The sequence below is a fragment of the Pararge aegeria genome, chromosome 18 (genome assembly GCF_905163445.1).
Source record: "Pararge aegeria chromosome 18, ilParAegt1.1, whole genome shotgun sequence".
Taxonomy (NCBI): domain Eukaryota; kingdom Metazoa; phylum Arthropoda; class Insecta; order Lepidoptera; family Nymphalidae; genus Pararge; species Pararge aegeria.
The window spans coordinates 17264494-17289677 of NC_053197.1; the positions used below are offsets into that span (position 1 = coordinate 17264494).

Consider the following 25184-nt stretch of genomic DNA (forward strand, 5'->3'; position numbering starts at 1 on the left):
CTACTCTATGTGCAACCTCAATACCGATTATCATCGATGTCACTTGAAAAATGACGGACTTCCATACAAACTTGCCTGCCTTAGGAGAGAAATTTAATAAACTAATATATTGCCTTTTGCAGAAATTGGTCTATCAAAGAAAGATTTTGAGTTTCAACAAATATTTCGAGAGATTAGCGCGTTCAAAGAAAACAAACACACTTACAAATAAAAGAAAACTCTTCAGCTTTATTAAAGGTGTACACGTAGGCTTACCAAAAGAACAGAAATACCTTTTTATGACGACTTACAATTTTAATGTAGTTGCAGAATAATAATAATAAAATCAGGGTAAGTTTGTTCGATTAATATTACTAGAAACCAAATAGTTGGATCCATTATCATTATCTTCAATTGATTAATTGCAGAGGGTTTTATATTGCGGATTATAACAAATTAAGCTTAATTTTCATAATATATCATGGAAACGAAAAGCAAGAGAATCTGTATGGTGTAATTTATAATTTCTTCAATACTTATACTCCAAACCAAACAGATCTTTGGCAATGTAGGGTACATTGCCTACGCAAGTTTTACTCCGAAACCGGAGCATCCTCAGGAAATGTTGACTTTACAATCTTGTGTGTCGCCTTTGATACCTTTCTTACCCCCACCTTATCTATCTAAGCCCCTCCAATCTCATTAGTGCCTCTGAATATGTTCAATAGAGGTGAAGTTGATAAGTTTATTTATTCGTTAAGCAATTCGAACCCCCCATTCGTATGTTTCATAATTTCTAATTTTTCCCTCAAATCTATTCTCAACTCTTTGTGGGAAGTATGAAATAATTCGTATGAATGATGACTGGCTACGTTATGTCCACTATCTAAAAGATGTTTTGCAAAATGAGATTTTTCAGGTTGGTAATGATTGAAGGCTGCCATATGCTCTTTGTAACGCGTTTCAAATTTACGTCCGGTCTGACCTACATACGTGGCGTGGCATACAGAACATTGGAGTTTACAATACCCCTGATCTTTGCCTGATGTCCAATCTGACCTTACCGTTACAAAAAGCTCTCAGTTGGTTATTTGTTCTAAAAGCCACATAAACTCCATATGATCTTATTATCCTTGCTACACGCTCTAACAAACTGAATAGGTATAAGACTAGTCCGACTCACTTTGGATCTGTATCAAAATACAAAATTCATTTATTTCAAGTAGGCCTACTTTATAAGCACTTTTGTAACGTCAAGAGGCGAAAATCTTTGAATATACCAACCAGATTCCATATGTTTTTCATTTGTTTGCCAAGTCCTAAGAAAGGCTACGCTTAGGAATCGGCCGAGCTGGCATTGCGATGCTAAATCGTAGAAAGAAACTTAAATGTGCGAGGTTAAAATAGCGGGGCTGTTAGCATAAAATAAAATTAAATAAACAGATTTGTAAAGAATGTAAAGATAAATATTTATTGGCACAATAAGGTACTTATCACATTTTTCGCTTTAAGATATTTACACAATCACAGATGCAAGAATTGTTCCTCGCCTGTAGAGCTACACTTAAACTTTAAAGGTTAGGATTAAAACTACCTCGTTCACAGTGCGTACTGTCATTGAGATGAAGAACAGGTACAAGTGACTTTTATTATAGGAATCTGTTGTAGAAAGTGTTATTGTTAATTTGCTACGCATCTATGACAGGTAGGTCTTCTCACATATGATACTATAACATAACTTTAAGCATTTGACTAGCTGTTAGCATCATAAGTCAGTCTGGCGAGGGATTGACTATACACTTGAATTGTTCATAATAAAAAAGAAAAAAAAAGTCGGTTTTGGTAGCGGTGTCAGCATCGGCATCGGTCAGTGGTTTACCACCAGCCCCCTCGGGACCAGCCACCTCCGTAGCCACCGCCGTAGCTGGAGGAAACCACCAGCGGGCGGCTGTAGCCACCGCTCCAGCCACCATAGCCGCCGTATCCGCTGTAGCCACCGCTGTAGCCGCTACCGTAGCCACCACCGTAACCGCTGCTGGGGTACCAGCCGCTGCGAATGTAGCCGGCGGACACTGCGCTCAGGGCGACGGCCGCGAGGATGACGCACAGCTGGGGAGTTAGGAAGCGGTCAGAAAAGCTGCGTGATACAACAACTTAATTTTTGCATGATAGAAATGCACTATTTAATTTAAATAATTCATTTAAAATTAGTTTTGAAAAGTTGAAATCAAATACTTGCAAGGTATATTTCAATTTCATATTTTTCTAAGAACATTGATGCATTATTTAATCAATTTATTTCATACAGCGATTGTAAAAGCATCCAATTTTTAATATAAAATATTAAAATAAAGTATGGAAATATTGACTTGGTAAGTAAAATAAAACGAGTCAAAGGACTTACAAGGTATTTCATTGTGAGAGGAGTGGTCTGTTCGGGAGTAAGTACAGAGTATGCAGCTACAAGACGCCTGACTCCTTATATAGCGAGCGAGTCCTCGCGCAATATGACGCTGCAGTCGACGAGCGCTAAACTAGTATTCGTGTCACCGAAATTATAATTAGGCATTGAATATATCGTTGTTTACATCATTGATACATACATTAGCCTAAACAGCGCCAAACTGCAACCATCAGTCCCTCAGTAATAAATCTAGGGCAGCCTGTTGCTTATTCATATCAATTGATAAGATGTGTGATAGGAATTTGTTACATTCTGATCGGGTATGTTTCATAACCCATAAATTTGTAGATTATTTATTTATATAAAAGAAAGGTCACTGACTGAATCACATCACGAAATGTTAGGAGCTATAAAGCCCAGAAGATTTGAAATTTGAAAGGTAGGTTAATTGGTGGACTCCACACATCTATGAGAATATTATGAAGAACTCTCAGGCATGCAGGTTTCCTCACAATGTTTTCCTTCGCCGTTGAAGAGAAAGAAAGTGATATTTTGATTACTTTAATCGCACATAACTTTGAAAAGTTAGAGATGTTTACTGGAATACGAACTTGGCCTTTCGAAAGTGAAGTCGAGCTCCTACCCACTGGGCTATTACAGCTCAGAAATTATTGAGAGGGTGAAATAGGGGTTGAAAGTATGTATGTAGAAATTGACAGTTAGGTTATCAGCTTTAAATATAAGAATCTATAACAATTATAAGGGATGAAAATTACTTGCCTTTTTTTTTTTTATTATGAAGTCTACAAACCTGAAATTCGAAAAATAGGTTTCTTCTATAGTAAAGAGTTCTGGCCCTAAGAGGGTTAACGACCTCCGTGGCGCAACGGTGAGCGCTGTGAATTTAAGTAGGAGGTCCGGGGTTCGATTCCCGGCTGGGGCAATCTGGGAATTTATAATTTCTGTATTTTCTCTGGTCTGGTCGGGTGGGAGGCTTTGGCCGTGGCCACCCTACCGAAAAAGAAGTGTCGCTAAGCGATTTGGTATTCCGGTGCGATGTCGGGGTATGAATACCATACTCCCTAACAGTTTAGCCCATCTACCATCTAAAATTGATGACAAACCTGAAATCAGCCCCGTGGGAAAAGGGAAAAAGAGAGATGACTTAAGGTGGTCTAATTAGGGCATACGGTATAAACGGATTTTTTGCACATAATTGCCTAATCTTGGCATCCTTAATAAGGTCAAGCGGTACTTAACGCCTGAACAGCTTCTCATGGAGTACTGTTTGCATTTATGGGATGGCTCTGCCAAGTATCAACCTGATGCCCTGGATTCAGTGGATCACCGTGCTAGAAGGCTCATCGGTGACCTAGCCAATAATAAACTTAAGAGTTTGGAACATCGTCGCAAGGTTGCCTGCCTTTCGGTATTCTATGGGATATATTTCGGAGAGTGTGCTCAAGAACTATTTGATCTAGTTCCCCTCTCGCCTTTTTACCATCGAACTGCGAGGCACCGTAAGGATCTGCATCCTTACGTGGTCGATATACTGCGGACGCGTACGAAGCGCTTCGCATCTTCGTTTCCGATCCGCACCGCTAGGATCCAGAATAATTAATAATTTTAAATGTCCAATTTAAATTGTAAAGCAGAGCAACAGGAGATTTTACTTTACCGGGAATAATAATGGAAGCGCGAATCGCAAGTGTATAACCTGTTTCCACCAAAATTTAGAAAGCGGCCTACGAAACTTGCTTGCAGTGGAATAAAAACAAATAAAGTCAGTTATTTTCTGATAGGGTTTCAAAGTTTAGTCTCTTTTCCTCGCAAGTGTGATGGGAAACGTCATATGTAACGCGTATGCATTGCTCTATTGCACTCTCTTTCTTATCACAAAGCTTAAAACCGCCTCGACTGTAAAGTACAAATTGCATACGTGTATCAAAAAATACTACAAAGTATATAAAGAATACTAGCTGTTGGCCGCGACTTCGTCTGCGTTTGATTTTGTTTTTGATGTAACATTAAATTTAGTAGTGTTCTAAAAAAATTTTAAAGTATTCAGTATCGTTAAGCCTTAAATGAGGGGTTTGCTGCTGTCCACTCAGGAGTTCTGTCCTCTATCTTCAACCACATTCATCAGATTTTCACAAAGTTTGGGCAAAATTAAACAAATATTATAACCTCTATAGTACAATAATAATTATTTAAATCGGTTATAATTTGTCGAAGTTATCGTCAAACACTTTCATACCCTCTCCCAAAGGAACCGAGCTTAATGTCGGGATATAAGGTATCCTATATTACTTCTAACACTTCCAAGAATATGTGTACAAAGTTTCATGAGGATCGGTTAAGTAGTTTTTGCGTAAAAGCGTAACAAACAAACTTACATTGACATTAATAATATTAGTAGGGATAATATAACACGTTTTATTTTTATTCGTTTCAGAAATATAGACAAGTGGTTGACCGAAATAAAACCTGATGAATATGTAATGATGCAGCCTAAGACAGAGCTCGCTTCTTCATAAAATACCTATTAATTCTAGATTCAAAGTAATTAGTTATTTCTGATGTTACTGCTGTTACTCGTGTTTTTCATCCGCGTCTAGTACGATTTTCAAAAATCCGGTGGGGTATGTTTGTCTTCCAGGGAAGAAAAGTCTTTTCAAAAAACTTCGCTTAAAATCAAGTTGATAAGTTGCTTCTTAAGAGCGATAAGCAAGGACTAAAATCGCCTATAAACAGAGCAACATTTCGCAGGGTTGCTTGCTGGCAGACATTGAGACTTTGCGCCAGTACTTCATAGGACGAACTCTTTTATAAAAAGTTCTACTAGTACTATATATAATACAAGCGGACCCCCGTCATACATACATTCATCCTCACAATCATTCTTATTTATAATATTAGTAGGATGGTACGCATGCATCCGATCGCTGTCCCATATGCCTTGCGACTAACAGTTATTTGTGAAGAGTTATGTTCTTCATCTCCGACAATATTTATCAAATCTTTATTAAAATAAAACCATACATGCTTGAAAGTATACACTTTCAAATAAAAAAGAATGAGTAAAATCGGTTCAAATTTAACGGAGCTATGAAGTAAAATAGATAAAAAATATCATCCCATTTAACAGGATAAAAAGTAGACTATATGTTGACCCAGAATATCAACTACCACTATACCAAGTTTTATTTGAATCCGTTCAGTAGTTTTCACGTGATGCCCGGACAGACAGACAGACAGACAGACAGACAGACAGACAGAAAGACAAAAATTAAATAAAAATTCTGTTTTGGACTCAGTTTCAATTATAATGTATCCCCCGGTCAAAATTTTCAAAATATATTAAATGTACAGAAATCTTCCAGTTACAGTTTTATTATAAGTATAGGAATCAACATCTTAGGAACTGTGCTCCGCTGCGGTGGTTTCGAGGACGTTTTAGATTTTATTTAGTTTTAAATAGTTTATTTTAGGTTATATTTATAAAACAATTATTTTAAAGAATAAAAATTGTATCTTTATAAGTATAGATAATATATTAAATAGTGCGTTCAAGATCAGAAAGTGTAATTTTCTATGCAAGGAATAAAAAAGTATTTTTAGTAGGTAATAAGTAATAGTAAGTACTATAAAGTCAGACTACAAAAAACATAGACACGCAATAATAGAAAAAAATCTCACTGAAAGAGGCAGCATAAAACGCGCCAACAGAGAGTTAAAACAACATAGGATGTGGATACCTAGCTTGACAGAACAGAAAATAGTATCCAAAGACAGATTGAGTATTCTTGAAGTGGCCACGACATTTTATAAACAGCTCTACAGCGACACACAAACTGACAGACATAACACATATACCACCAGCCAACGCCCCACAATCAATACAACAGATATCGAAGACTGGAGTGAGTATGAAATAATAAAAGAAATTAAACGGTTAAAAATGGAAAAAAGCCCCGGTCCTGACAACATTCCCAATGCTGCTCTTAAAACAGCTACGGACCTGTTAATTAATCCCATTAATAACCTTTTTAAACTTATAAAGTGCAGTCAAAAGGTCCCCAATCAATGGGCTGAGTCGCACATAACCCTACTCTACAAAAAAGGTGATCCAAAGGATATAAGAAATTACAGACCCATTAGTCTGTTAAACAGCCTCTACAAGCTATTCTCTTCCTGCCTCCTCAACAGAATAACCCCACAAATAGATAACCAACAACCGATAGAGCAAGCTGGCTTTCGTTCCGGGTTCTCTACCACTGACCACATACACACCATCGAACAAATTCTTGAAAACTATTGCGAATACCAGAAACCCCTATATTTAGCTTTCATCGATTACAAAAAAGCTTTCGACACAATATTTTACGACTCTATATGGGAAGCACTAGCTCAGAATAACATACACAGTGTCTACATTAACATCATCAAAGACGTGTACGTTAAAAGCGTAAGCAAAGTGAAGCTAGAGACGCTCGGATCATTATTTCCAGTCAAAAGAGGAGCTAAACAAGGCGACCCACTCTCACCTAAGATTTTCATAGCAGTACTAGAGACAGTTTTCAAAACACTGAAATGGGATAACCTTGGAATTAGCGTTGATAACAAAAGGTTACAACACCTTCGATTTGCCGATGACGTGGTCTTGCTTACTGAAAATTGTACCGAACTGCAATACATGTTAAAAACCCTACAAGCTGCTAGCAGGAAAGTAGGCCTAGAGATCAACCTAGAGAAAACAAAGCTGATTACCAATACGACCCATATCTCTATATATATCGACGATGTAGAAATAGAATATGTAGAAGATTTTGTCTATCTAGGAAAACAAATCTCCTTCAAACCGCAAAATACTCTTGAAGAAGTGGAAAGAAGAGTATCAAAAACATGGAATAGATATTGGTCACTCCGAGAGGTATTTAAGGGCCAGTTACCTTTACGACTTAAGAAACTGGCTATGGATTCCTGTTTACTCCCATGCCTAACTTATGGTGCCCAAACCTGGACCCACACCAATAAAACAAAAAATAAATTGACAACCTGCCAAAGAGCAATGGAGCGTAGCTTATTGAACATTAGAAAAATTCAAAAGTTTAACTCACTTGATATCAGAGCAGAAACGAAAGTCATAGACTTCTTGTCACACGCGCTGAAACTAAAATGGCAATGGGCCGGACACATAGCCAGGCTGACTGACGACAGGTGGACCAAGAAAGTTACAACATGGACTGGCCCTAAAGGAAAAAGAAAACGAGGCAGACCCAAATCTAAATGGGCAGACGACATCTGCAGGATAGCCGGGACAGACTGGGTAAAGAAAGCCTCGCAACGAGGATCCTGGAAAGCTCTGGAGGAGGCCTATACCCGTAAGGGGTTCTCATCCACACATGACAAATAACACAATAAATGAAACATTATAATAATATCAATAATAAGTTACAATAACAATAAAAACCAAATGACCAAACTAATAAGAAAATACTATGACAAAAACAAAAAAAAAAAAAAAAACATATACATATAACTGCGACAATATAAAGATACTAAGTATACAAAAAAAGTACATATATACATTGACATGAAAACATGAAACTTATGCTGAGTAAATGCACGGTAATAAAAATTAACTCTGGTCAAGACTTATCTGTATCTTATTTTGTATAAAATAGAATTTAAAAATCAATGTAAACTTTATATATTTGGAATGAGAAATAAATGGCTTTTTTATTTTATTTATTTATAATAAGTAATAGTAGTAGTAGAGATTTTTGTAACAGAGCTCGTCCAGGGAAGTACTATCACCATGCTTACTTCTGCCGCTAAGCAGCACTATTACAATTCTGTGTTCTGGTCAAAAGAGCGTGCTTGTCGGTGTTTTTACAGGTACATGAGCCTTAACTCCTACGCCTCCTTGCATGAGTGAAGTCCGTGAAGTCACGCGAGAATTACCTTATTTAAAGGATAATAAAAAGATTACATGGAACTGTTCCGACTTTCCAATACGAACTGACTCTATAAATAGAAAGACTAAAACTAATTTGTACGTTATCATTCCTGATTTGGGCTTAAGATACCAAAACGTGTGATGATTTCTTTAATTATGTTATTTTATTACAATTGATCCTATTATTATCCAGTGATTTGATGGTCGCATATGGATTTTTGTTTACAAACGAGAGCTTGGAGGTCAATGAAGACATTAGAATAAAGTTTTGGCGCTATTTAGGATAATTTATGTACAAATTTTATAAACAACGTGCTCGTGTTCATATATACTACCAAAATTATCGAATTTAATGGCTAATTATAATATATCGATATGAATACAGTTTAGCACTGGTCGAATGCAGCGTCATTGTGCGCGAGGACTCGCCCGGTATATAAGGAGTCAGGCGGCTTGAGGCAGCATACTCAGTCGCTACTCCCGAACTGACTACTCCTGTCATAATGAAATACCTCGTAAGTCACTTTGACTCGTTTTATTTTGATAATTATTAATATTTACATCGTAAATATTTATTTTACTTACATTTTTCAATACTTTTATCTCTCTAATTAGAAATTTCTAAAAATGCACCGTGACTGCAGCTGCATTTCAGAGGCTCAGTAAAGTTTTTAGCAGAATATTTAAAAATTACGTAGTTTAAAAATGACACCATCTTAAGTTTTCATGTGCATGCACATAAACAAAGTATAGTTATTTCTGTAACTTTTAGTTATCCATATTTTGTTATGCCTTTTGGACAATCAATCTTCTTTCTCGAACTAGAAATTTTAATGGAAGCAGTATCAATTAAATTCTAATAAAAACTCCAAAGAAATAATTATTCCTCAATCCCAAATTTTTATGAGTTTACTTTATTTATAAATAACATGATTATTGATTAATTACCTATGCCACTCGTATGCAAAGCTGTATGTTTTTTACTGTGCACTTTTTTGTCATACTTTTAAATACCATTATATAGTGTCCGCTTTTCTGACTGCTTCTTGACTCTTTCCAGCTGTGCGCCATCCTCGCGGCCGTCGCCCTGAGCGCAGTGTCCGCCGGCTACATCCGCAGCGGCTGGTACCCCAGCAGTGGCTACGGTGGCGGCTACGGTAGTGGCTACAGCGGTGGCTACAGAGGATACGGCGGGTATGGTGGCTGGAGCGGTGGCTACAGCCGCCCGCTGGTGATTTCCTCCGCCTACGGCGGTGGCTATGGAAGGGGCTGGTCCCGGGGGGGCTGGTGGTAAACCACTGACCGACGCCGAAGACACTACTATCAAATGATGTTTTTTTTTTCATGAACAACTCAAGTCTTTAGTCAGTACCTCGCCAGACTTCTGACTTACTATGCTAACACCTAGTCAAATGCTCAGTTCTTAAGTCCCATATTACTAAAAAGTTATTATATATAAAGCTTAATTGAAAAATCTTTGGATGCAACTTCTGAAATTTAATAGATTTTTAGTTTATTATTTAATCACTCTATACTTACTACAATCTTAGACAGTGCTAAAAGTTGTGTGTAATTCAAAATAGTGAAGTACTTCAGCTGCCTCTCATTCCGCTAAAACCTTATCTTCAGGTTGATTTATCAATGCAGGCATGTACCGGATGCCGTCTGTTCCTGGACCTTATATATATATATATATGTTGCGAACAATGTGCCCGAATGAACTCTAGTTTAACCGGTGAGCTAATCTCTAAAGGCGAGGAGCAATACTTGTATATCTGTGATTATGTAAATATCTTGAAACTAGTAATATGATAAGTTTTTCATTGTGCCAATAAATATTTATGTTTACATTCTTTATAAATCTGTTTATTTTATTTAATATCTTACCGAATACCATTTTAGAATTAACATAATATCCAAACTTCCTAATTTTAACTCAGTTGTAGGATCGAGTTTTATTACATTCAAATATCTACTCATATAGCGACGTACAATTTGAATTAGAATTAGTATCCGATTTAAAATGGACTTACGCTTATAATGAATAACACAAAATTTTGTTTATTTTATTGTTTTCTGATAGGCATTTAGATTAGCTATAAAATGCAGCTAAAATCCTATATGATTTTATGAATATGTAATTATTTTCAATATATAGGTAAACAATTTTTAAGAATAATTCACTAAGCCGGTTTTTGTATTTAAAACTTATCAACTTTAACGGGCATCTTTTGACTTATTAGCCCTAAATGTACACGTTCATAATATTAACTTTTAATTAATGCAAATTTTGGTGTAACTTCAAAAACAAAGGATTGTAATACCAATTTCCAACCCTCGTTTTACCCCGTTAGGGGTAGATTTGGGTAAAATGTTTTCTTAACTGACGTCTATGCTTTAAAAGTAATATATTTTCTAAATTTCAAGTTATTAGACTTAATAATGGCGAGCATAAATTGCATAGCAATCATAATCGAAACGCAACCTATGTAATATGTATGTATGAATGTAAGGACTTCATTGTGCTCCACAGATACTTATAATTATGAACAACATAATGCTATGTACAAAAAGGCGGCCTTATCGCTAAAGAGCTATCGGACGATCAAGACAACCTTCAGGCTCAGGAGATATTGAAAGATGGACAGTTGTAGGTGGTGCATAAAATAAACATACAAGCTGATAAGTAAATAAACTAAACAAATACGTTATGATATTAATGCAGTAATATATACAACATAAATATAATAAACTTACACAACTCTAAAATCAAATTATCATAATACATACATATTATCGTTAATAAATAAATACAAATTAATGTAGCTACTAATTACTGCATTTTGTAAGGTGTGTGATTTTTGACGACGGTTTGATTTTAAATTTGTCAAGGGTTTTCACGCGTTGTATTTCAGAAGGAAACTCATTTCATAAGCAAATAGCTTCGAACGTAAAAGAGTTTTTAAATTACTTGGTACGGTGAGCAGACATCTGGAGAATAAGTTTCTCGGATGATCGAAGAGTTGCGCTACGACCAAGGCAATTGAATCTCTCCTTGAGATCGAAAAGAGTCGTGGAAATGAACAATACACAGTATAGATGGGAAACAATATGTAAATTCCGGTAAAGGCGGATGGGTAACCACGTGAGCTTCAAACGAGATTCGGAGACATGGTCATACTTGCGCAAATCAAATACATACCTAATAGCAATATTTTGCATTCGCTCAAGTTTGTTTAATTGGTTCTCATTTAAATCAGGATAACTTACATCAGCATAATAGAAAATGGAGAGAAGTAGGGATTGTGCTAACTAAATTTTAGTAGGCATGGGAAGAAGAGAATGCCGCAGGCAACCCACTGTAGCAAATGTATTTCTGCTTACTACTTTCAATTAATAAGACAAGGAGAGCGTGTTGTCCAAAGAGACAACAAGATTTTGACCAACAGATCATGTTATGGGATAACAATATCATAATACCAAACCAAAAGCTGTCACAGTCCACTCTTGAAATTAAGCTAGAACTTACTATAATAATACTATTACTAAAACTTGTATTATTGTATTATTGTATTATTGTGTAGTTCTAGTGGCCATCCGTGGTCCTCATTATCAGCTTCACGTAAGCAACTGGTGCTTTTTCGAAACAAAAATGAATTGCGATAGGTGTGTCAATAATATTTTTAGAATGTGTTTATGGAACAACAAATACAAAGTTAAAAAAGTTTAAGCGAAATATTAATAAAACACATTAAAGAAATTCTATCATAGCTAAATCGATGCAGCCAGTTTTAAGAGTATTGTTTGAGTGAAATAGTAATTCATTCGATCTATCAATTCTAACATTTAAGTATAAAAATAACGCAACGGGCTACGCGAATGTTTGCCCAGTTTGATACTGGAGCAGACTGAAAATCGGTTAATAAATGACAAAGTTCTGAGGTAACAAAAATAAAATAAGCTAAGATAGAGCTTTTTGTGGCATAAATAGCAGAAGAGCGTGCTCGAATAGGGAAGTACTACTGCCAAGCTTATTTCTGCCTTAGGTTGTTGGACACAGGGCGGTTAGTTGCAACGTGCAGGGGGTGTTCCTTGCATGCCCTGCGAAGTGTTGATCTGTATATTGGCGATGGTTTTCCACTAACCATCTGGTGCGCCATTTGCTTGGTCAGTCAATCATTACAATACAAAAACCATGTGGAAACAATTATAGGGCAATCCAAACACGTGCGATATTGCTTTTCATAGCAACTTAGTCCTTTACGTGGGTAAAGTCGAGCTGTCTGCTAATCTGTTTATTGCTACATATATCTCAACTAAGTAGCTCGAAATTTGCAAACTTCATTTATCACATTGCTCCAGGATCTTTCATCTATATACTTATAATAAAACTGTTAACGGGTCAAATTCTGTACATTGAAGATATTAAAAAACACAATTTTTCGAGGGCACTCTATAACTGGTACTGAATACAAACCAGTAATGATTTTCATTCGTGTCTGTCTGTCTGTATCTGGGCCGCGCATCACACTGAAACTAACATATGAATTCAAATGAAACTTCCCACAATTTGAGGTCACTACGAGGTAGTACATAGGATACTTTTTATCCCGAAATTCAGTTCAGTTCCTTTGGGAGAGGAGTTGAAAGTGTTTTGGATTTTACACCATAACTCTGTCAAATATTAGCCGATTTACATAATTATTTTTGTACTGGATAGTTTATACTATCAATCTGGTTTTACGATGAATGTGATGATGATGATAGATCTGATGAATATGACAGTAGATAGGGAACAGAACTCCCCAGCGGTTAGCAGCAAACCGCTCATATAAGGCTTAAAGATACTGAAACATTAAGTGTTGTCACATTAATGATGACTTTAGCGCTACGAACGAAAAATGTTAGAAGTTGTCTTTGTTAACCTTCAGCATACGAATCAATTGTCGTTTGCGCCTCACGAATCTCTAACGGCGCCCTGCCGTTAGAGATTCGTGAGGCGCAAACGATCGGCATTTTTAAGAAACAAGTGAAGGATCACTACTTGTCTGTATCGGCCGGACATTGATGGGAATGATCACTGTATTCTTTTTTGTTTATTTCGTTTTCTACATATTTTTGAGAGTTCTTTTATTGTATTTATTTTTTAATTAAGTATTTATAGTAGCGTATTTGTATGTTTATATGTTTGTATATATGTATGGAATATATTTTATATTTTTGTACATATCTTTAATATGTTATGTTTAGTATATACTATGTTTTATGTTTTTTTTTATGTTAATTTTGTTTTAAATCCTAATATTTAATTATGTTTGTTGTACCACCTACTTATTTCTTAGGTTTGGCCTTTGGTTTCCTGGAAGAGATCGCTATTTAGCGATAAGGCCTCCAAATTGTACGTTCTACCTTATTGTGCTGTTGTATTTGTATCTCTGAAAAGCTCCCAGAGCAATGAAAAGTATTTTATTCACCCACACCTTAGTCTTTTGTTTAAATATGTTGTAAAACTATTCTTAGTTAATATCATAGGTTTGTATCGTTGGCACTATCAGTACGATTAAAAAAAACTTTACGTTGAGTATTTGGTTTATTGAGGTAAGTGTAATCTATGTAGCAGTACGCTGTGTCCTGTAATGAACGCGGGCGCAGCTGTAGGGCACATCTAGTAGTAAAAAAATCTGTTGGTTGGTTTGTCCTTCATTGATGTTTGATACGTTTTTTTTCGTATTGAGATTGTTTATTGGTGGGAGAGTTCAAAAACTTTTATTCCGAAAGATGCATGTCGGCATAGATCTAAAACTGAAATCTGTAATTATACACTTGATACGTAAACAGGCTCGCTTCGGTAATCTCATTGTATTTAAGCTTTATGCATTCCTTTTAACTTTAACAATGTCAAATTTCACATGTCCGTGCACGCAATGTGTAAAGTTTTCTCACCGCGCCATGATATAAGAATTATCAACATTTTATTACCATATGGCAGTGGCAGTGGCATACCTAATGTTTTGTTGCCTGTCAGCCAAAGCCGCAGGCAACGGCTTGTTCTGTAAATATGAGCGACTCGATCTGCTCGAGCTTTATCACAATAATATCTGAGCATGTACCTGTCGCTTGAATATCACTACAAGCGTTGGCAGCTTTGCGAAACACTTCTATTAATAAATGCAACTTCAACCAGTTCATGAGCCATTCTAATAATATTTAAAATCCCTGCCTAAGCGTATTTACGACTACTTACTTTTAATATGCTACTTTTGTTACCAATAAGTTAAAAACGGTTGCCCGTAAGCAGAGAAAATTCAGAACTAACAAATTTTCAAATTGCCTGGCATCGAACCCGCTTTCCTACTTATAAGTGCTCACCACTACGCCAGGTCGGTCGACTGAATATCAAAAATGGTTCATAAATCAATAACACTTCAAACTCCTTTAGATACCTTTTACCCTCAAATTCAAGTACATTATTGTGTGTACTCGAATATTGAAATTATAGTTTTATCGTGTCTGTTTGATGTAAATAACACGTGTATAAACCTTTTCCCCCCTTTTTTAAGTCGGGTTTTTATTTCATTGATACCACCTCCTTATCAACGTTATTCCATCTCTTTACTGATACTATTATGTGAATAATTGTTAACTACAAAGCCGCTTAGTACTCAACATCATTATATTGATATTTGATATTTTTATTAGTTGACTGTATGTTCTCTGAGGTTATTTTAATGGAAAAATTAAGCAAGTACTCACCTGCCACAGCTCACAAAATTCCGATCCTTCACAACAACGCGGAGACACAAAATATCACCTTTAAACTTCACCTGGAACTCCTTAGATGTCCTTATGCTATTTTATAGTTTATTTACGAATGATTATTTCGGATTACACTTCGGTATGTCGAATGCTCGCGTTCACGGTGCAAAAACGTATTCCAGTTAGTGGAACAAACAAAGGGTTCGACTTGCGAGCCTTTTGACTGGAGACTGAATTGCGTGGAAGAAAATAATAGCTATAAGTTTTTTATCTACCCTCAAATTAATGAATATATGCGTTTGAGCTCAACCAGATGTTGACATGATATTGAAGGTCTATGTCTTTAAGTAAACGTGAATTAGTAAACCTAACAAACTAACAAATAGAAAGTATTTTTCTTGCTTCTATCCATAGTAACTATCTAGATTTTTACTTGAAATAACATAATTTCTTGTTAAAAAAACGTTTGATCTACGAACTCGAGAAAAAAAGTTTTCTTTACATATAAATACGCCGGCTTCACCTCCGCCATCATGAACAACGTGACGCAGCTTGTGGCGTGGTACAACAATAAGCGCCACCATGCTCTGCTGTCTGTTTTTTAATTTTTATAAAAAAAATATTAGCTTTTTTTAACTGGCTTAAAACTGTTGTGTAAAATATTTATTTCTTGATTAGTTGTACAACAAAGTTGGTTCTTTTTTGTCCATGTTTTTTTATATATTAATAAGAATGTTATGAAATCTGTTGTTTTTGTAGGTACTGTTGGTTTGATAATTGTTATCTCAATCGCTCTGATACAATTACAGCGTTAAGACTTCGTTCCGTTATTCCAACAAAAAAGTTTGCCTACCTCATTGGAAAAAATGAAAGTCCTAATTGCCCCACATGTGGGGTAATTCAGGATATTTATCACGTTGTGTTGGAATGTGTTCGGAATGAACAACTTAGAATAAGTTTACTAGATAGTTATTTAAGAATAGTAGATGTAATTAGCTTTTTACCGTTTCCTCTTACATCAGAATCAAAACTGATATATAAATTAGTAAGAACATATTTTGGAATTAGAGAATAAATATCTGTATATAACTAACAGAGCGACGTAGTCACATTATGTGACTAAGCTCTTTAAATAAAGAGAAAAAAAAAAAACTCGCACTCGCACACGAAAGGTTCCGTATCCCCGTGCAATATTAAAATCAAGAACAGCACATACCTTTACAGGGGAAATTCCACTTTTAATATTTTTTTTAATTATTTGTTGTTATAGCGAGAATAAGAATACTAAGTCTGCGAAAATTTCAACTCTCTACCTATTACGGTTTATTAAATACAGCCCGCTGACTGACAGATGAGCAGTCAGACTGAAAGCTGAGTTAAAGCCTATTACTAGGTTCCTGTTGACACCCTTTGGGTACGGAAAAAGGAAATCGCCATCTTGACCTATAAACAAACAATTTCGTTGATCGAGCAACGTTGATCCAAAGGTTTAAATTCGACCTTTACCTTTTCTCTGCACCTCGAAGAGTACGTTGAACCGCCAGTCCCGGTCGTTGTCACTAACGCGTGGTAATAATCGTTAAATGAGAGATGAAATACGTCACGCAAGCCGACCAACTCATGGTGGGTATAAGCTGTGTTCTAAAAGGAGGCCTGTGCCCGCCAGTGGGGCATTAATTAGGTTGATGAGAACTAGACTGACTTAACTGAAAATGTAAGAATGGTGTGCTTGTACGTTCGAATTCATTCTGTTGAGGAAATCACTTGCGGAGTAAATAGCAAGGCACAGCTGGCATTGACACGTGCTTGAGATTCTGGTTTTGGAAATTTTCTCTACTTTCCCTAAACCCTACCAAGAGCCGACCTGCATAGAAGCGGTATAGTTTATCTAGCCTATATCTACGCAGCGAAGGTCAGCCCCCAACGACATCAGGCGAGATGCTGGGAGCCGCTGGATTTTAGAACTCCCTACAAAAGACCCATGTCCAGCCATGACGTCAATCGGTTGAACTGATGATGATGATGATATCTATAACCAGGTTTTGCCCGCGACTTTTTGCGCTTTTATAACGGTTTTTAACGAATCCCTTGGGATCAGCTTAATGTTCTGGAATAAACTATGTTACTCTTCGTCCTTTGAACTAACTCTAAGCCATCTTGATCGAAAGCTTAGTTAAGGCGTGAAAGAACGACAAACAAGCAAACAAAGGAATACTCTCCTATCAGAGAAGAGACCTGTTCGCTGCCCTGTCACAACGCCAATATTACATCTCATAGGATTAGGCTTCGCTCGTAGTTACGGGGGTAAACGATCGCATCTTAGGGGTTCAACCTCCCACAAAGCACACTTAGAATTACCCCAGGCTTCTTATGCCCTACTTCTACAGCTCTGGTAGAGCTTGCGAGGGTATTCTTCTACTTGCTACGCTGGTCTGACAGCACACATAATTTGGACACTAAGAGCAAAGTTACCAAGTTAAGAAATTACAGCAGTAATTAAAATTAATTCTGATTTTAATCTGGTCTCATTTGGCTAAGGTTTTGGCCATGGCTATTCGACAAAGGCGTGCCAACGAGCGTTTAAGCGTTCTGGTTCTGCCGTGTAGAACCAGAAGCACGGCTTTTATTGCTAAACTGCTAACAGGTTAGACTGTATCATCATAAACCATCAGGTGAAATTGCAGTCACGGTCTCAATTGTATGAGAATAAAAGTAAATAAAAATAATAAGACGTTTTAGTATGTCAAACACGATACCCTAAAATGTTGCTCATAAATCATAACGAACTAACTTATTTAATAACCATTCATTTGAGAAACATTTAGAGCATAGCAAGGTCTCGTACGAGGCTATCATATTTTTCAATTTCCTCACTCATTCGGAATTATGACTAATGCACTCATCCGCGCACAGCTCTTAGCGTATCCACTTAGTGCGAGATAGTTACGCAAAATATAAAAAACACTCGATAGCCATTAAGATTAATTGGACGAAAATGAATTACATTATATTGTTGAAACCGTAGATTAATGACCGGTCTCCATTCTAACTAGATAGTGCTCAACGTAAGAACAGACTCTAGAATTATACTCTTTATTGACTATTTGACTGATCCTGAAAACATATCATAATTGAAATAAAAGTTTTTGTATACAGTCTAAATACAGAATATGTTGCTTGTATAACCCATTACCGGCCCACTGCAAGGCACGGGTCAGAATAAGAAGGGTTTAGGCCGTAGTCCACCATACCATTTGCCTTTGACATGCCATTCACATGCCTTTGAGAATATTACAGAGAACTCTCAGACGAGCAAGTTTCCTCATTGTTCAAGCAAATGATATTTAATTGCTTAAATAAATAAAAACGCACATAACTCCGAAAATTTAGTTTCGTGCCGGGTATCGAACTCGGGCCCTTTGAAAGGGGTGGCGATATCAGTAGGAGCACAGCAAATATCAAAATGCCACACTGCATCGCCACTATCTATAACTATAAAACTTTTTTGACTGACTGACACGACGTATAGCCCAAACACCTGAAAGTAGGAATTTGATTCTCTACGCGTGTAAATGGGGGTGCTTGATAAAAAAAATATAATTTCTAAAGTTACCCGTGAACCGGTCATTAAAATTCAATAAAATAACTATGTAATACTTATACAAAACAGATATAATATTTCCACCTCAAACACATAATTATTATAGTTTAAAACAATGCCTACTAATTAGAGAGTGGATAACTAGGTATACATTATGTACAATACACGGTAAATTATAACAATCCGCGACTGGTGAAATAATAGTATAAGTATACAAAGTAATTGCAAAAATTATAAAGTGTGTGCTATCAGAAGATCAAAAAGTAATTCTCAAGATGTTATCACGATAACTGTTTCGTCGGCGGCGACTTTCGACACACAGTGGAGTGGATTTTTCGCTGAACAATTAATCATAAAGTGCTTGCGTAAACAATACATATATTAAAATATTTAATTTAAAAAGTCGGTAGCAGGCTTCAATTAGTTAAATTCAATGAAACACCTGAAAAACCAAGTAACAAATAGGTTTTTACTTGTCGATGTCGCTGTTATTTTGTTCGAATACAATCTCACCTGGTGGTGAGGAACCTGTTTCTATATGGCATGGTACTGGAGCGCCAAATCACTTGGCGTCACGTCTCCGTCGGAACTAGACGAAAGTGGTAACAAGCCGAAGCTTCCCATGCCACCAGCCATCCCACCAGAGAAAATTCCCATATTATTGTTACCGGTGATTGAATTTGGGACCTCAACGCTTACCACTCCGTCAGTCGCTGTTGAGAACGTTTCTTTTGACGTCACGAAACGCTCTTAACGGCTTAACCTGTAGTTCTACTACTAAAACCTTAGACGGCAAAGAGACGGATGTTTTCGCAGCGGTGAGTTTGGCCATTTTCAAATTATTTTCATTACGTCGAGCCCGTTTGGTATCAAATATAATGCACCATCTAAGAAACAACACAGTTTATTTAAGGATGGAAGTTTCTTTCACTTTCAATTGGGACTATTAACTAAATCATTTAATAAAACTGAGGCAGATTGTTAAAAAAATTCAGACAGTTCAATGTACTCGGGTGCAGTCACGGGGAACCGTTTTCCGTTATGTGTTTATACCACAGTCCTCTATTATTACAAGTGGATCAGATGGCACACCTGATAGTAAGTAGAAAACCATCGCCTAAACAGAGCAACACTTCGCAGGGCAGGTGCTTTCACTGTGTGTTCAATTGTAGGACGCCATAAAAGCGCTGTCAGTGTAACTCTTTGATACAAGTGACAAAAAAACTGAAATCAGAATGACCAAAAACCACTATATTATTTTAGTTTCAGAGACACTCGTAATTTTGCCTTTGGCTTTCCTTAAAATTAAGCTTCCATTTTAATATTGGCAGCCAATTCAGTCCGATCGTAATAGACGTCAGCACGGCTGGCGTAGACAGGAGACGATAATGATATCCTCTAATTATATCCCCCTAAAAGGAATAAAATAAACGTTTAAACCATTGCATGGTAACATGAAAAAGGAGAAGCTTAAACCCCCCCCCCCCCCCCCCCCCCGTTTATAATTACAGGTGTATGTATATTATTTGAATAATAGGCCGCAGCGGAGCGCTAACTTGTCGTTACAATCCAGTCTCGATCGCGCGCTGCCGAGATGTAGGGCAAAGATTCACGCGCCGCGCAGAGGTGGTACTGTGACATTGACTCCGACTGTCAACATGAGTGACCCAGTATAGCGGCCGGCTCGAACCGGTTCTGTTTAATTGACTATTTTCGTACTTTTTTTCGTCTCCTAACACTGGCCGCGACTTCGGTTGCATTTCTCGCGAGTACACCATACTCTCTACTACCCTACTCACTCGTGTATCATAACTTAGAAATTTGCGTGAAATACACCTCTACTTAACGTTGGTGTTCTATGTATTTTCTGTGTATGTATAATCTCCGTTCAGCAGTTTCAGTATGAAGAGTTAAAAATAGAATTACACTGTAGATGTCAATAGTATACCTATGTTTGTCGCTGTGTCAAAAAAAAAGACAATATGAAATAAAATATTTAGTAAAAATCGGTATTAAAAAACACAGGATTTCTAATAATGCTATAATAACAGTTGAAGGACGAGACCATATAATTTTATTAAAAAAAAGACCACTTATATCGCAAGTTTATTTGTTTTATATTGTTCGGAAATTAATGAATTAAATATATAATATGTACCTAATATGTAGATATAAATATTGATAAAACAAAACGTAGTTCATAAATACACGGCATTCCATTATTTACAAATCATGACCATATAGCAGGCCAATCTGATCAGATCAGATTGGCCTGCTAAGTACCTGCTCTTAGTTCACTGGACTTGGTACCAGTTTTTGTGACATTTTTCAAAAGGTTTATTTTATTGAATTCTAACTTTTCGAGCGTAAACTTGACATTCTTATATAATAATATAAGTGATAAAAAACCACAACAAAAATATTTGTTAAAAAAATAAAAAAATAAGATTTCTCTAATCAAAGCTGTTGATTGGTCAAAATTTACCCGTCTAATAATATTGTAGCAGTGCTTACATTATTGAATATTGCACTTTTATGGCAAACTACACAGAAAAATAACAAAACGTAGTAATGTTTAATGTTTATATCATATTTATTACACCACCCACCTCATAATATCTATTTTTTTCCTTTTACTCCTTTGGTTGCCTGGAAGAAATCGCTATGAATCGATAAGGCCACCAAATTGTACTCACGTTTTCTAGTATATTTATATCTCTGTTTTTACTTTGGTGTACTATTAAAGTGTGTAAAAAAATAAAAATAACCATCCGCGGATTTTGATGCAAGTACATACTTAGACTGGTCTTAAACTCACAACTAATACATTTTTATCCTAGAAACACCATAATTATATGCGAAAGTGGTTTTAGTAGGGAAGTGGAGACCCTAAATTTTACAAGCAGACAAAACCGTGGCAAAATCTAGTGAAATATGATCGGTATAATCTTAAAGTTGACAACTTACAACACAATTGTATAAATTATAGCGGCTCGTTTAAATTAATTTTGATGTTGGAACTTGGAGGTCTGTGAGGAAATTATGAAAAATCATTAATTAATGACCCGATCTAAGGCTTATCGGGTGACGGAAAAGTCTTGCGACACCGCCACTTAGGAAAGATATATATTCTTAAGGGAAGTCGAAGGGCCATCACTTACCTGGCATCTGTCTCATCTCATCCTAAAGCTGCAGCCTGCTCAACATGAATAAAGTGAGTCCATTTTAAACCAATTTTTTTTTAATTCTATCATATGGTATGTTCAGACCTACTGGGAGTGTTCTGCCAGTGCAGGCAATAAGCCAGCCACTGGTATAAAATGAAAAAATCGGTATTTACCTACAAGTTATAAAAAAAGTTTGTCGTTTGCAGTTCAGCGTCACTGACATGTTACGCGTTGTGTGTACAATGTAGTGTTTAATCGCGATAATTTTTTTGTCTATGGCACTGTTTAGCTGTTTATGGATGTTGATATTACCATAGTAACACAATGGATCAATGGATATTATTATATACTTTCTTTACACAGGGTGAACTTCATTTAATTTAAATTAATAATATTTCGCGAAAACCTGTATCTAGCGGTTAAGCATTCATAGAATAAGAGGTATGATGATGAACTTTGAAACATTCTCACCCCATTAGTGCTGGAACGGTATATTCGCACCGCACCAAAATCCCGTGGGTAGGTTTCGTATAATCTCTTTTACATAGCAGGTATATAAGATCTATCAATAAACAAAAAATCTTGAAACATAAGATTTGTTTGGAATCTAGGTTTCACTGTTTTACAGGTACCAGAGCCCTTTACAAAAAAAAATACCTGTTTACTTAATAAATTAGTAACTACAAACACACACGAATGTACAAAATGTTTGTAGGACCTGTCTCCAATAAGCCAATTCCTGTAATAGTTAAAACTGTATCACAGTGAAATTTCGGTTTATTATTGTTTTAGTTAAGTGAATAAAGTGAATATTAGACCCTGACATTTCGCGGTTAGTCAGTTAGGGAGTACCGTTTTGATTATCTATACTTATAATATAAGTATAACTGGAAGATTTCTGTACATTTAATGTATTTTAAAATTTTGACCGGGGGATGCTTTATAAGTCCAAAACAGATTTTTATTTATTAATAATTGATTTTTATTTTTGTCTGTCTGTCTGTCTGTCTGTCTGTCAGTCCGGGCATCACGTGAAACCTACTGAACGGATTCAAATAAAATATGGTATAGTTGTAGCTGATATTCTGTGTCAACATGTAGAATACTTTTTATCCCGATAAACAATAAGTTTCCTCCGGGAAACGGGATGAATTTTTTTATCAATATTACTTCATACCTTCGTTAAATTTGAATCGATTGTAATAATTCTTTTTTTATTTGAAAGTGTATACTATTAAGCATGTATTGTATAATTTTAATGAGGATCTGATAAATATTGTCGCAGATAAAGGACATAAATCTTCACAGATTACAGCACGTCGCAAGACATTCGTTTTTTTTTTTGCATTGGTAGTATCAATTAAGGCTGTGTAACATCACGCTACGACAAAAAAAAACCTTTTTGAGAGATACCGATGCGTGCGATGCGTAAACGGTAAACGTGATGCCAAACGACGGAAATATGTAGTAAGTATATCGGAATCGTTTCCATACATAGAAGTACACACACAACATAGAATTTTACTATTCTGCCGCATGTAACAACTAGTTAGTCAAACAATGTGTAACACTAACCGCAAACTATACACTAAAGATTATTGAAATCGATAAAATTCGACGGACGGATAAATATATATGTATAAAGCTATACTATATAAATAATTCCTACAACTTTTTTGTAGCTATATTTTTTACATATTGGGTGCCTGGAAGAGATCGATATCCAGAGGTTTGGTTGCCAGTTTTGTATACTGATATTTTTTTTTGTTTTCTTCTTGTGTTATACTCGTAGGTCCAAGATGCGTATACAATAGATAAAAATTACACAAATGAAGATAACTACATGCGTTCACGGGTCACCTTAAACACGTCCTGACCTAAGAAGAAACTATTTTAAAAGCAATAAATCATGCCCACACTTTCTTATCATTTACTTACCCTTTATTATTTCAATAAAACCTACAATTCGATTCAAACTTTATGTATAACGCTGATGCTAGTCGACTGTTGCTTCGCGCAGGTAGTCATTTGTATCGCCTGCTGATGCCGAATATTCGATTCTGCGCATCGAAATGCACGAATTTGAGGAGTCATAAAATTTGATTTTGACGATGGCTAGATATACAGATGTATTGAGTGCATGTTATTCGTGTTCGCAGGCATTACCTGTTCTGTTCGCGCTGGTAGCGTGCGCGGCGGCGGGCGCCGTGCGGCCCAAGCGCGGTGTCCTCAGCGGCCTCCACTCGCCTGGCGGCCTTGCGTCCAGCGGCTACGGCTACGGCGGCCCAGCGTTGGCACCCGCGCTGAGCTACTCCGCGCCCTCCATCAGCTACTCAGTCGCGCCGAGCTCGCTCGGCCTTGGCGCCGGTTCCGCGCTGGGCTTGGGCGCCGGGCCCGCAATAGGCCTGGCCACCGGGCCCGCAATAGGCCTGGCAGCGCCCGCTCCGGCCGCGCGCATCGTGACGGTCAACAGGCTCGTGAACGTGAACCGCGTGGTGAGCGTGCCGCAAGTCGTCCACGTGCAGAAAGTGGTATCGGTACCGCAGGTGATATCGGTCAACAAGCTAGTGGCGGCCCCGGCGCTGTCCGCGCCCGGCTACGGCGGCTGCGCGGCCGGCCGCTGCGGCGCCGCTCTGGGCGCCGGCTGGTGATCGAACTCTAGTCCAACTTTATGTTATTTGTTACAACAGCGTTGTAGTTTTCTGTTGTGATTGTTTCAATAAAATGTTTTATTTTTTAAATTTTTGTTATTCTTTAACGCTTCAGAGCATAATACCAGATTGCCAACTTACCTGATTAAAATAATAAATCCAACAAAGAAAATGCATCGTACTTCTACTAACATTATTAACGTGGAAGTTTTTGAGGATGTCTAGATTTTTATTACTCTATAGCGCAAAACCTTCTCATTGGATTTTGATAAAGCTGTACAGTAACATAGCTTATACAGAAGAACAACATCCAGGCTATAATTTATAAATATATTTTACATTAGACAAAATGTAGATGTAGATATACAAATTAGATGTAGTGACTGCAGAATCACTGAATCAGTTTAAGAATGAACTGGATAAACATCAAAAAGACAAAGAGCGCAAGAAATGATATAGACGCATCAGCGAAAGCTGCTTAGTCTATTATATAGTAATAATAATAATAATAAAATGCGTCAAGTAAATTGTTTTTTTTTTATCATCTATAGAGAGAGAGAATCTTGAGAGCTATCGTGTTGCGTTGCATAAACTGTAACGGTCAGGTGAAGATATTGTATACGAGGCAGACGAAATCAGACATCCACTAATTAAAAATTTAGGT

The 25184-nt window shown here is 36.7% G+C and overlaps 2 protein-coding genes across 2 annotated transcripts; one reads left to right on the forward strand and one right to left on the reverse strand.

Moving 5' to 3' along the window:
- Positions 1–1854: 1854 nt before the first annotated feature.
- Positions 1855–2395, reverse strand: LOC120631804 (keratin-associated protein 6-2-like). The gene is made up of 2 exons (XM_039901485.1): positions 2384–2395; positions 1855–2088 (listed from the first exon to the last, which is right to left on the reverse strand). The coding sequence occupies exons 1-2, from the start codon at positions 2393–2395 to the stop codon at positions 1855–1857; spliced, it is 246 nt and encodes an 81-aa protein (XP_039757419.1).
- A 16845-nt stretch (positions 2396–19240) lies between these two features.
- On the forward strand, positions 19241–24520 carry LOC120631806 (cuticle protein 16.5-like). The gene is made up of 2 exons (XM_039901486.1): positions 19241–19372; positions 24029–24520. Exons 1-2 carry the CDS (start codon positions 19241–19243, stop codon positions 24518–24520), a joined length of 624 nt encoding a protein of 207 aa, XP_039757420.1.
- The last annotated feature ends 664 nt before the right edge of the window (positions 24521–25184 follow it).